General features: G+C 44.3%; 1 protein-coding gene across 1 annotated transcript in view; it reads left to right on the top strand.

Moving 5' to 3' along the window:
• SYNJ2 (synaptojanin 2) overlaps positions 1-12,331 on the top strand; it is a 266,841-nt gene that overhangs the window by 209,100 nt on the left and 45,410 nt on the right. Inside the window, exons 19-20 of the mRNA XM_075339649.1 lie at positions 6,108-6,326; positions 9,027-9,105. Of these exons, the coding sequence (XP_075195764.1) occupies positions 6,108-6,326; positions 9,027-9,105 (298 nt within the window). The remainder of the gene's footprint in view (positions 1-6,107; positions 6,327-9,026; positions 9,106-12,331) is intronic.

The following is a 12,331-nucleotide window of genomic DNA, read 5'->3' as shown; positions in this document are numbered from 1 at the left end:
GAGAAATCTACTTATTGTTCCCCCCTTGATTGATCATTCTCAAATTTCTCAATTCACTAGTAAAATCTGTCTTCAGTAAATACAGATGATCCCATGACTGAGATAGGAGATGACAGTTGGCGCTCGTCAGCTTCTATGGAGAATTATCAGAAGACCTTGCAGCAGAATGCGTCTACTAGAGCACATCTTTCCCCCTACATTCTCCATAGAATAGAAAAAAAACAAGGAGAAAAATTGTAGGAAAAATACCCTGACTATAAATAAATAAATTGCAAGTGCTTAATAACAGGGTACTTAGTATATACATTTTTGCAAATAGGTAAGAAGCTGTCTCACCTCGTCACGGTGTACCCATCTGAGACAGTCCCTAACCTACTAAAGTTAAAAACATATTCTGTACCTGACTTGTGTCATGTCCAAACTTCAATATGAATGGTAAAGTGGTCAGCTGGGTCCCAGATTAAATACACAGCAAAAAGTGAGAAGCAGGTAATTGTTCAGCCTCAGTATCAGGAGGGCTGCACCCCCAACTTGCATTAAAGCAAGATAACAGACAAAAAAACACCAAAAAACTGAGCTGTAACAAATGTTCAATAAACATGCAACATTACAAGCATGTGAATTGCAGCCTCAAGACTAGAAAAAAAACAAGGAGAAAAATTGTAGGAAAAATACCCTGACTATAAATAAATAAATTGCAAGTGCTTAATAACAGGGTACTTAGTATATACATTTTTGCAAAAAGGTAAGGTGTTTTTTTGTCTGTTATCTTGCTTTAATGCACGTTGGGGGTGCAGCCCTCCTGATACTGAGGCTGAACAATTACCTGCTTCTCACTTTTTGCTGTGTATTTAATCTGGGACCCAGCTGACCACTTTACCATTCATATTGAAGTTTGGACATGACACAAGTCAGGTACAGAATATGTTTTTAACTTTAGTAGGTTAGGGACTGTCTCAGATGGGTACACCGTGACGAGGTGGGACAGCTTCTTACCTTTTTGCAAAAATGTATATACTAAGTACCCTGTTATTAAGCACTTGCAATTTATTTATTTATAGTCAGGGTATTTTTCCTACAATTTTTCTCCTTGGTTTTTTTCTAGTCTTGAGGCTGCAATTCACATGCTTGTAATGTTGCATGTTTATTGAACATTTGTTACAGCTCAGTTTTTTGGTGTTTTTATTCTCCATAGAATGTTAAAAGCACCAGCTGTCATCTCCTATCTCATTAATGGATAAATGTCTTCATTGAATACACTTTATACATGAACTGAGAGTGATGGATCAATCCAGGAGGTGAAAGAAGCAAATTTCCCTGATAAATGATGTTACAAAGTTCCTTATTTTATTGTGTACTATTGATTTCTTTTTTTTTTTTATAATTCTTTATTTAACCGAAAAACATGGAAATACATCAATCCAATACCGTAGCATAACATTTTACGTCCATTGTACATTGTTACCCATCAGGCTAAAGGCCCTGTCACACACAGAGATAAATCTTTGGCAGATCTGTGGTTGCAGTGAAATTGTGGACAATCAGTGCCAGGTTTGTGGCTGTGTACAAATGGAACAATATGTCCATGATTTCACTGCAACCACAGATCTGCCAAAGATTTATCTCTGTGTGTAAAGTGGCCTTAACTGTAACATCTGATGACTACCACACTTTGACTCCTCCATGTTTACCCGGGAGTTTTCAAATATAGAGATTCTGTGGTGAATTAAGGAAAGAAAGAGAGAGAACCAAGTGAGTCAGAAGAAAGTATACCAATAACGAATAGGGGGGAGCACACAAAGGGGAGAGGGAGGGGGGAAAGAGTAAAACATAAGGGAACAAACAGCCACTAGGCAGAGATCCATCATCTCAGTGCACCTCCGTCTAACGACAGAAGTAGGCCCCCTCAGTCAGGGGGGATCCAGGTACTGTATTCCGTAGAGAATTTAAACTCGATCCAGGGAAACCAAGTCTTGTGAAAAGCCTCCTGTCTGTCGTGGAGAGACGCCGTCAGGTCCTCCATATACAACAATTCATTCACCCTGTTCGCCCACATTGATAATGTCGGCGGAGTGGGGGATCTCCATCTCAGGGGGATGCACGTCCTGGCAGCCATCACCAGGAAGCTTAAGAGAGACCCCTTATAGGCACGGCAGAGGAGTCGGGCAATTAAAGTAGGAAGAGTTCCGGGCCCAGGGTCTGCGCGTGTCCAACCACATGCCCGATCACCCCCCGTACCCCCTCCCAAAACCACTGCAACCCCGGGCATTCCCAGAATATGTGCAGGAAATTACCTTCCCCATTCCCACATCTCCAACAACTGGAGTACACTCCTGGGAACATCCTGTGGAGTTTTGTCGGGACCCTATACCAACGAGAGATATATTTATAGTTGGCCTCTTGGAGTTTGGAGCTGACTGATGTTTTGTGGGCAAGTAACAGCACCTTGTTTCTTTGTGAGGTCGAAAGGGTGAGGCCCAGGTCTGACTCCCAGTGCAAGAGGAACCTAGGCGGGGGCAGGTCTGCAGAGTTGCATAGCATGGAGTGTGAGATGGCCAGGGAGTGTCGGAGAGACCCCTTTTCCATACACAGCTTCTCAAAGTCGGTGAGAGGTCTGACAAACTGACTATGGACAGGTAGAGAACAGAGAAAGTGTCGCAGTTGTAAGGAGCGCCACAGGCCCATGGGTCCAGGGACCCAGAAGTTACGAAGTTCCTCTATTGTTGGCCATTGCCCCCCGACTCCGATGTGGTGAGCGCGGAATCTGTTCCGGGAGATCCAGAGACGAAACATCGGGTCAGAGAGACCCGGCGAGAAACTCGGGGCGCCTATGACCGGAGAAAGGGGAGAGGGTAAGGGCATTAGGGCTCTCCGGACCGTATCCTGGGAACAACAAGATAGCGTAGCGCCAATAGTAGGATGAGATTTGAGTTCTGTGCCCACAGGGGAAAGCGCCCAGGGGTAGCCCCACCAATGGTATTTCAGTGAAGCTCTGCTCCACCTGCACCCAAGCTTTGGCCTTAGAATGGCGACACCAGTCCACCACCCTTGCCATGTGGGTGGCAATGTAATATGTCTTGAGGTTCGGGAGACCCAGCCCCCCCCAAGCTCTAGGTCTATACAACAACGACCGTGCCAATCTCGCCGGCTTGTTTGCCCATAGGAACTTCGTTTGTAGAGAGGAAACTTCTCTAAAGAATGACCTGGGGATCCCGATGGGTAGGGTCTGAAGGAGGTATAACAGTCTCGGAAATATAATCATCTTAAAAATCGCGGCCCGTCCGAACCACGTGAAAGTGCCTTTTGACCAGGTTTTACAGTCTTCTTTAATTTTTTGGAGAAGACGGGTAAAGTTCAACTGGAAAAAGGAGCTCACGTCGGCCGACAATTTGAGTCCCAAGTAACGCAAGTACTGAGGAGCCCACTGAATATCAGAGGCTCCCCGCAGCTGCGAAACTACCTCCGCGGGGAGGTTGACGCCCAGTGCCTCCGATTTAGACAAGTTGACCTTGAAGTTGGAGAGGAGGGAGTAACGATTGAATTCCTACATTAGCACTGGGAGTGATTCGGCTGGGTCCGTGATAAAAAATAATAGATCATCCGCGAAGGCTGCTATCTTATGAGTCACTCCCCCGATCTCCGGTCCCTTAATGCTAGTGTTCATCCGAATGTGTCGCAGTAGGGGCTCTATGTGAGTATGAATATCATTGGGGAAAGCGGACAACCCTGTCGAGTGCCATTGGTGATCGGAAAACTCTCTGAAAGCACTCCATTAACCCGAACACGAGCCGACGGTGCACTATATAGAGAACCTATCCAACTTAGCATGTTTCCCCCCAGCCCCAGGAAAGCAAGGACACCATCCAGGAACGTCCAGCCGACCCGGTCGAACGCCTTCTCGGCGTCCGTCGACAACAACATGAGAGATCCACCATCAGTCCTGGCCCTATGAATCAGGTTGATGGCCCTCGTGGTGTTATCCCTAGCCTCCCTGCCCAGCATGAACCCGGCCTGATCAGAATGGACTTTACCCCCTAGCAGTGGGGACAACCGATCGGCCAAAATCTTAGCAAACAACTTTAGGTCCACATTGAGCAGGGAGATCGGGCGATAGTTGGCACAAGTGGAGGGATCCCTCCCCTCCTTAGGAATAACCACTATGGTGACTGCAAGGGCATTTCTAGGTAAAGGTGGGGATGGACACGATGGGATGTTGTTGAAGGCTGCTAGAAAGTGGGGGGTCAATATAGGACCCAGCTTCTTGTAATAGGACACCGGGAGCCCATCCGGCCCCGGTGCCTTACCCGAAGGGGAATTCTTTAGGGCCGCAGCTAGCTCCGCCTCGTAAATCGGTGCCTCCAGTGCCTCTATATCTTCCGGTTTAAGCCTCGGAAGTCCTGATGATCTTATATAATCCTGGATTCTTTCCCTGGCTGTCTTCCTATCATCCTCTGTCAGGTTATTGTCAATCGAATACAGGGCTGAGTAAAAGTCCCTAAATGTGGCAGCTATGTCAGCCGGAAGTGAGGCTCTGTCCCTGGACTGCTTCTGTATATGTGGTATAAACCCCTTCATCCTTTGAATCCGCAACGCCCTTGCCAGTGTCCTGCTATTTTTGTTTCCAAATTCGTAAAAATGCCTTCGGCATCTTGCTAATGACGCTTTAGCTTTGTTGGAGAGTAGCAATTTCAACTTTTCTCTTTTTTGAAAGAGAAGGGTTTTGGTCTCATCTTCTAATCGGTCTTTGTGAATCCTCTCCAACGCGTAAATGTCTGCTAACAGCGACTCGATTTCCGCGTTTCTGTCCCGTTTCAACCGAGCTCCATGTTTAATAAACAGACCTCTCACTACACATTTATGTGCTTCCCATGTTGCCGCGGGTGTGGTGTCTCCCCGGGCGCAAAGGTTGAAGACTCCTCCACCGCCTCCTGTATCTCCTGCATGGTCCCCCAATCCCCCAGCAAAGAAGTATTCAGTGTCCATTGGCCTTGTTTAACTAACGGGCGCACTAGGGAGATCCCTGGTCCAGCTTTGAGTACGTATTATGGACAGCGGAGTAGAAGGAATAGTCCCTATCTGTCAGGTGCTGCACCCTCCACGCGTCGACCAGCTAGTATTCGTGTAACCCCCGTTTAATCCGACTATGAGCGGCCTTAGACATATTGGCGGCTCCCTTTGAAGTATCTATCTCTGGGTCCATAACAAAATTAAAGTCCCCTCCCATTATCAACGTGCCCTCTGAAAACTCGTCCAGGATGTTCAGGTATTTTAGCAGGGCCGAGCATTGCCCCTTGTTAGGAAGGTAAAGGGCCGCAAAGGTGAAGACCTGGGACTGGACACGACCCTTTATCATGATCAATCTCCCCTCCCTGTCCGTGTGGGTCCCCATCAACTCCCATGACAGAGAGCTCGCAACCAGGATGCTCGTCCCCCTGGATCGTGGATCAGGTGATGGCGAATGGTAGACCGTCGAGTATCTCCGGTCAGACAGCTTATATGGTTTGTCTAGACAATAGTGGGTTTCTTGTAGAAAGATTACCTGAATTTTCCTTCTCCATAGCAGGTTCAGGAGGATTGAGCGTTTCTCTGGGCTGTGGAGGCCCTTGACGTTCAGGGACCCCACTCTAAGATCAGGTTTGGACATCTGTTTCGTGGCTTCAACAGGGACCTACGGGAAAACGACAAAGACAAGACGCACAAACACACCACGGGGAAAGGTTTTGAGGGGGGGAGGGAAAAAGAAACGGAGGAGTTGTAGAAGTAAGGGAAGGGTTAAGAGGAGAAAATGAAAAGAAAGAAAAATTAGGCAGAAGAAGGAGAAAAAGGAAGAAAAAGGAAACCAAGATAAGATGCTCTCAAAGAGCTTGCAGACCTATGGGCCCGCCCTAGGCCTACTAGAGCACCCTCAACGAAGACGTTAATGAACACACGTATGAAGCCCACCCGCCCCGCCCCCACCCCACTATAAACTGGCTATCACCTCTGTAAAGTACAATTGATTTCTAAACTAAAAAAAAATAAAACAACTCTTTAAGCATAAAGTATAATAAATACATTTGTCCATGACTGTAACTTATATATGTCTTCTTTTCTTGTCTTCTTTTCAGACCTGTGATAGCCATTGTGGAGGTGGAAGTTCAGGAGGTGGATGTTGAAGACAGAGAAAAAGTATTTCAGGAAATCTCCTCATCCCAGGGTCCTTTGGATGCCACAGTTGAAGTCCACATTGATTGTCCGACACTGGAGGATAAAGCCGAGTTTCCTGAAGATCTCAGTTCAGAGCTCGTGGAACGATTTCAGAATTACGGCACAGTTATCCTTGTACGGTGAGCGCAGTTTGAATAACAAACATTGTAAATGTGCCGAGTGGGCGGCAATTGAGTTTGACAGGTAAAAAAACACTTAATGGAGTCAGAAAGCAACAAATTGAAACTATGTAGTAATTGTGAACATTCACCTGCTTTGTAACTAAAGCTGGATAATCTGGAATGACAAGAACAACACACCCACATAAGACAAGTCAGGTCTTTACCACACTAGACTCTAACCAGCTACTGTACCTGTTCTTGCTCCACCTTTGATTTGTATTTTGTAACTATATTATACATATTTCATATTATTGTAGATCATTATGAGATTAATTGGTGCATGGTACTTCAACCAGTCATATACAGTTCCTTAATTCCCTGTCACTATCCACATTTTTTCACATTTCCCCCACAAACTTAAGGGGGTATTTCCATTTCCAAGATCCTATCCAATATGTGGTAGGCGTAATAATATTAGCAAAAACCTCCAATTAGAAATGTAGTATACAGTGGGGACAAAAAATATTTAGTCAGCCACCAATTGTGCAAGTTCTCCCAGTTAAAAAGATGAGATTTGCCTGTAATTGACATCATAGGTAGACCACAACTATGAGAGACAAAATGAGAAAACACATACAGAAACTCACCATGTCTGATTTGGCAAGATATTTTTTTTTTTTGAAAATTATGGTGGAAAATAAGTATTTGGTCAATAACAAACGTACATCTCAATATTTTTTTATATATCCTTTGTTGGCAATGACAGAGGTCAAACGTTTGCTGTAAGTCTTCATAAAGTTGGCACACACTGTTGGTGGAATGTTGGCCCATTCCACCATGCAGATCTCCTCTAGAGCAGTGATGTTTTGGGCCTGTCACTTGGCAACACAGACTTTCAACTCCCTCCAAAGGTTTTCAATTGGGTTGAGATCTGGAGACTGGCTAGGCCACTCCAGGACCTTCATATGGTTCTTACAAAGCCACTCCTTTGTTGCCCTGACGGTGTGCTTGGGATCGTTATCATGCTGAAAGACCCAGCTACTCTAGCTCAGTGAGATTGGATGGAGGCGACTGTGAACAGCAGTTTTCAAATCTAGTCAAAGATTCTCATTGCGATTTAGGTCTGGAGTTTGGACCTACAATAAGGTAAACCTGGCTCAACTATATAAGTTGGGGTGCTCTGGAGAAAATAGTCCAGCAATAGAAAAAATAGCTCCGGCACACCACAAGAGAGGAGAAAAACAAGATCCGGGATGGTGCAAAACGTTTTTATTGACATAAAAGGGATTTATCAAACAAGTCTGTCCCCCAACGTTTCAGTCCTTGATGGACTTTTCTCAAGGACTCTAATCAGACTAGATATCAGAAACTAGTGATTAAGTTGCACCAAAGAGAACTGCGTACAAAACATCTATGGACAGGGAGGAACTATATCCTCAGTATGTATACGTATAAAAGGATGTCTATGATCCCTTTTAGCACTGGTGGGCTATATGTTACACAATGTCCATGGGTTGGATAAAATCTTAGGACAAGAGATGAATATAAGTGAAACCAGTGTCACTTTGTCAATCCTTCATCAAGAGAGCATGTGGGAACTGCATTAAGAGAGGGAAACCCTCTGACCCTCTGCTACAGTGCGACTTCAAGTCAGAACGTAGAATATTCCCAAAGGGATATCTTATGGTGAGTAGGTATCAGGACCAGTGCAGGGAGGTGGCATCATCTGTAACAGCATGTGAGGAGAGGGTCCAGGCTGGTGGGTGACACTTTTTTTATTATAAAAAACTGGAATTTTTAATTTACTCCGCCCAATATAATACAAATCTGTGGATCGTCTGTGGGTTAAAAATGCTTACTAACCCACTGGACATGTGTAGTTTCCAAAATGGGGTCACTTGTGGGCATTTCTGCTGTTTTTCCATGTCGGGAGATCTTCAAATGTGACATGGCGTCCACAATCTATTAGAGGCCAAAATGGCACTCCAAATTTCAAATAGCGCTCCTTCCCTTCCAAGCCCTGCTGTGCACCCAAAAATTAGTTTTCCACCCACATATGGGTTACCAGTGTACTCAGGAGAAATTGCATAACAAATTGTATGGTGCATTTTCTCTGCTACCTTTGTGAAAATAGAAAATTTGAGGCTAAAGCAACATTTCTTGTGGAACACGTTTTCTCATTTCCATGGCTCAGCATTCTAAAATTCTATGAAGCACATGTGGGTTCAAGGTACTCACCAAACATCTAGATAAATTCCTTGAGTAGTGTAGTCTGCAAATGGGGTGACTTGTGGGGGGTTTCAACTGTTTAGGCATATCAGGGCTTTGCAAGCGCGACATGGCATCCGCTATCTATTCCAGCCAATTTTGCACACCAAATGTTAAATGGTACGCCTTCAGATTCAAGCCTCACCATGCGTTCAAACAGTATTTGGTTTAAGGGCTTAAAAATTAAAAGTTCAAAAATTTGCTGTTTTCTTTTGTCAATTTTTTTTAAAAATTTTCATAAATAAATGCAAATCATATCAACCAAAATATATCACTCACATAAAGTACAATGGTGTCATGATCACTTTGATCCAGTGAAGCCTTACAGAGTTATAACCTCATAAAGTGATACTGGTCAGAATTGTAAAATTTGGAGGGGTCAGGAGAGTGAATTTAGAGTGGTGGGGATAATGTGTGCTAAGATTAAAGACTCTGCTTTTCTGTTCCTAGGGTAATTGGAGGGCAAATGATGGTCACGTTTGCAGACAGTAAGGCAGCATTAAGAGTTCTGGATATAGATGGCTTGAAGGTAAATTGCATTTAAGCTAATGTACCATACTTACTAGTTAATAGCACTCAGCCTCCTAAAAGTAACTGCAGAAGGCAGGAGCTGCTAGGATGTAATTATGTCTTTATGATTTGCAATCTGCACTGAATACGTCTAAGTAAATTGGAATGTATTATGTCTTTTCTGTGTGGAGACTTAGCTGTTCATGCAGGACTACCCTGTAAGTGTGATGAGGGTTTATGGGAGCAATATTCTGGGAAATGAACGCCAGGTCCATGCTTTCATTTCATGCTGCACGTTATTCTTCATGTCTAACCTCAGAGTGAAATATACAATTATTTATTGTGTGCATTTTGGCTAAGAAATAACTAGTTATAGTTCAGACAGCATGGTAGACCATGGTCTCCCTACGTGTGTGTGTTCAGGAAAGATCTGTTACTCAAGTGGAGCTGCGGTGGGAGCAGCCGCTGGGGGCCATCATTTCGGACTAGTCACCTAAGCCGCATGGATAAGTTTTAACCATGGATATGTACATCATGAAACATGTCAGGGTGTTTGGTGTGGGCTCAGCTCCTCAGCACGGCAGACGTTGGCTAGATTACATAACTGTCTTCTGCCTTTAATAGCAGCGATCCATGTGTGAAGCAGTGGTTGATCATGCACACTGCCGCACCATTAATTCTTTATGGCACCGATAGCTGAACCATTGGGTTCTCCCATAAGAATAAATAAAGGGAATGTGTGCCTGGTCGACCTCTGATCCGTTCACAAGGGCTTTAGCTGCCTGGCTCTCTGGATCAGTAGGGGTTCCAGTGGTCAGACCCTCAGCAATTGGTAAGTTTTTCCCTATTCCTTAGGCCGGTTTCATACATCTGGCTTTTCGCCGGTTTGCCGGATCCGGCGCTCTCCCATACAGTGACTACAGTACAGTGACAGCGCAACAAGCGCCGGTCACATGCTGTCATGTATCCGGCGCATGTGACCCGGAAGTTACAGCGCTGTCACTGTACTGTATTGTCTGTAGTGGAGAGCGCCGGATCCGGCAAACCGGCGAAAAGCCGGATGTGTGAAACCGGCCTTAGATAGTAGATTACTTTCAAACTTGAGAATAACCTTTTAATGTTATAAAAATTAAACCCAAAAAGCAATATGGGAATTGTATTGTTTTTTGTTCATTTTCAGCATCTTCACCAAACATTTTTTGCAATTTTGTTCTATGCAGCATATAGTAAAATGAATGGTGTAATTCAAAACTATGACTCGTCCTGCAAAAAACATCCTGTCATACGGTTATGTGGACAGGAAAATTAAAAAAAAGTTATGGCTATTTGGAAATTGTAACGACAAAAATGAAAGTTGGCTGTGTCCCTAAGGGGTCAGATATGTTTTCTCTAAACGCTGCAGTGTTTGAGTACAATATACTCTGCTGAAATGACAGCCAGTGCCTGATTCATGCGGCCCGTGGTTTAGGAAGCATGCATCAGTTGTTAGGTTCACCTTAATTTCCTTTCAATGAAGGTCAGTAGGTACGGCACAGCGCTATGCAAACATGGCTGGTGCAGCTTGCATCTTCATGTCACAGTGAAGCTCAGACACTGATTTGCATCACTGGATATTTCAGGGTAGAACTGTACATCCACTTAAAAGCTTCTTCATTTGCTACAGACCTTAAAGGGAACCTGTCAGTTCCCTTATGCCATCCAAGCCAGTAGCATTTAAATTTGTATGTCAAAACTCCTAACCAGCCCTGTATAATATCATTTCTAGGGATGATCGAATACCTAAAATATTCGGCTTCGCGAATATCCGACGAATAGGTCGCCGCTATGCGAATATTCGATGCGCAATGTAAGTCTATGGGAAGACCAAATAGTTCCGAATAGTTGTTATTCGGGTTTCCCATAGACTTACATTGCGAATCGAATATTTGCAAATAGTCGAATAGCGGCGACCTATTCGTCAAATATTCGCGAAGCCGAATATTTCAGGTATTCGATCATCCCTAATCATTTCCTAAAATAATACTTAAAAAAAAAAGCATTTATTACCTCTGTTTTTCATATGCAAATTAGGGCTTTGACTAGTTGAAGTGGCGTTGTGTCCCCAGAGTAGTCGGCCATCTTTACATGTTATCATGCCACTGTGGGTGCGTTACCATAAGTTCCATAACACCACTAGCTAATGGAAATCTTGCACATGCGTGCAGCTCATTTTGGCCGTGTCAGTGCACCTCAGAAGCAGGGTGTACGAGTTTCAGCTTCATTAGGTGCACTGCACATTACCGGAAGTTCAGAAAATGGCTCACATACACATCTTCTAACTTCCGGTCATGTGCAGTGCACCTAATGTAGCCGGAAAGCATACACACCGCTTCTGAGGTGCACTGTCGCAGCCAAAATGAGCTGCACGCATGTGCAAGATTTCCATTAGCTGGTGGTGACTCCGGATCATGGAAATCATATTATCACGCCCACAGAGGTGTATTAACACGGAAATCTGGCTAAATAGTCTGGGGAAACAATGCCCCTTCAACTAGTCAAAGCCCTAATTTGCATACAAAAACAGGTAAGAAATGTTTTATTGTAGAGAATGATGTTATACAAGGCTGGTCAGGAAGGGAATTTTGATGTGTAAATGTGAATGCTGCTGGCTTGGATGGCATTAGGGTCCTGACAGGTTCCCTTTAACCCCTTCACGACCATGGACGGATATATTCGTCATGGAGCGTGTCCCGTTAAGCCCCGCCCCCTGTTTTCAACAGCTGACGTGTGCCTGCTAGCCCCGGTTGGAATCGCTTCCACCCGCGTCCATTAACCCCTTAAATCTTGCTGCCAAAGTCTCACAGCAAGATCTATATGCGCGCGGCCATGTTTTTTACTTACCCCCGCTCCCACCGGAAGTCACATGCGTGATCACGTGACTATCGGTGGTTGCCATCGTAGCACAGGGTCATGTATGATGCCTGCAGCTATGAAGTTTCACTTTCGTTTTCCCTCGGCCGCGAGCAGAGAGAAACAGAAAGTGACTGAATCTGCTGTTTACAGCTGTATAGCTGTGATCAGCAGATAGCGATCAGCAATCGGATTGCTGATTGCTATAGCCCCCTAGGGGGACTAGTAAAATAAAAAAAAAAGTAAAAAAAAAGTTTTAAAAAATAAAAAAAAACAAAAAAACCTAAAAGTTCAAATCACCCCCCTGTCCCCCCATTGAAAATTAAAGGGTTAATAAATAAATAAATATACACATA

This window comes from Anomaloglossus baeobatrachus, chromosome 3 (genome assembly GCF_048569485.1).
Source record: "Anomaloglossus baeobatrachus isolate aAnoBae1 chromosome 3, aAnoBae1.hap1, whole genome shotgun sequence".
NCBI lineage: Eukaryota > Metazoa > Chordata > Amphibia > Anura > Aromobatidae > Anomaloglossus > Anomaloglossus baeobatrachus.
Note: the sequence above shows the minus strand (reverse complement) of the source record. Positions and strands in the feature narration are given on the sequence as shown.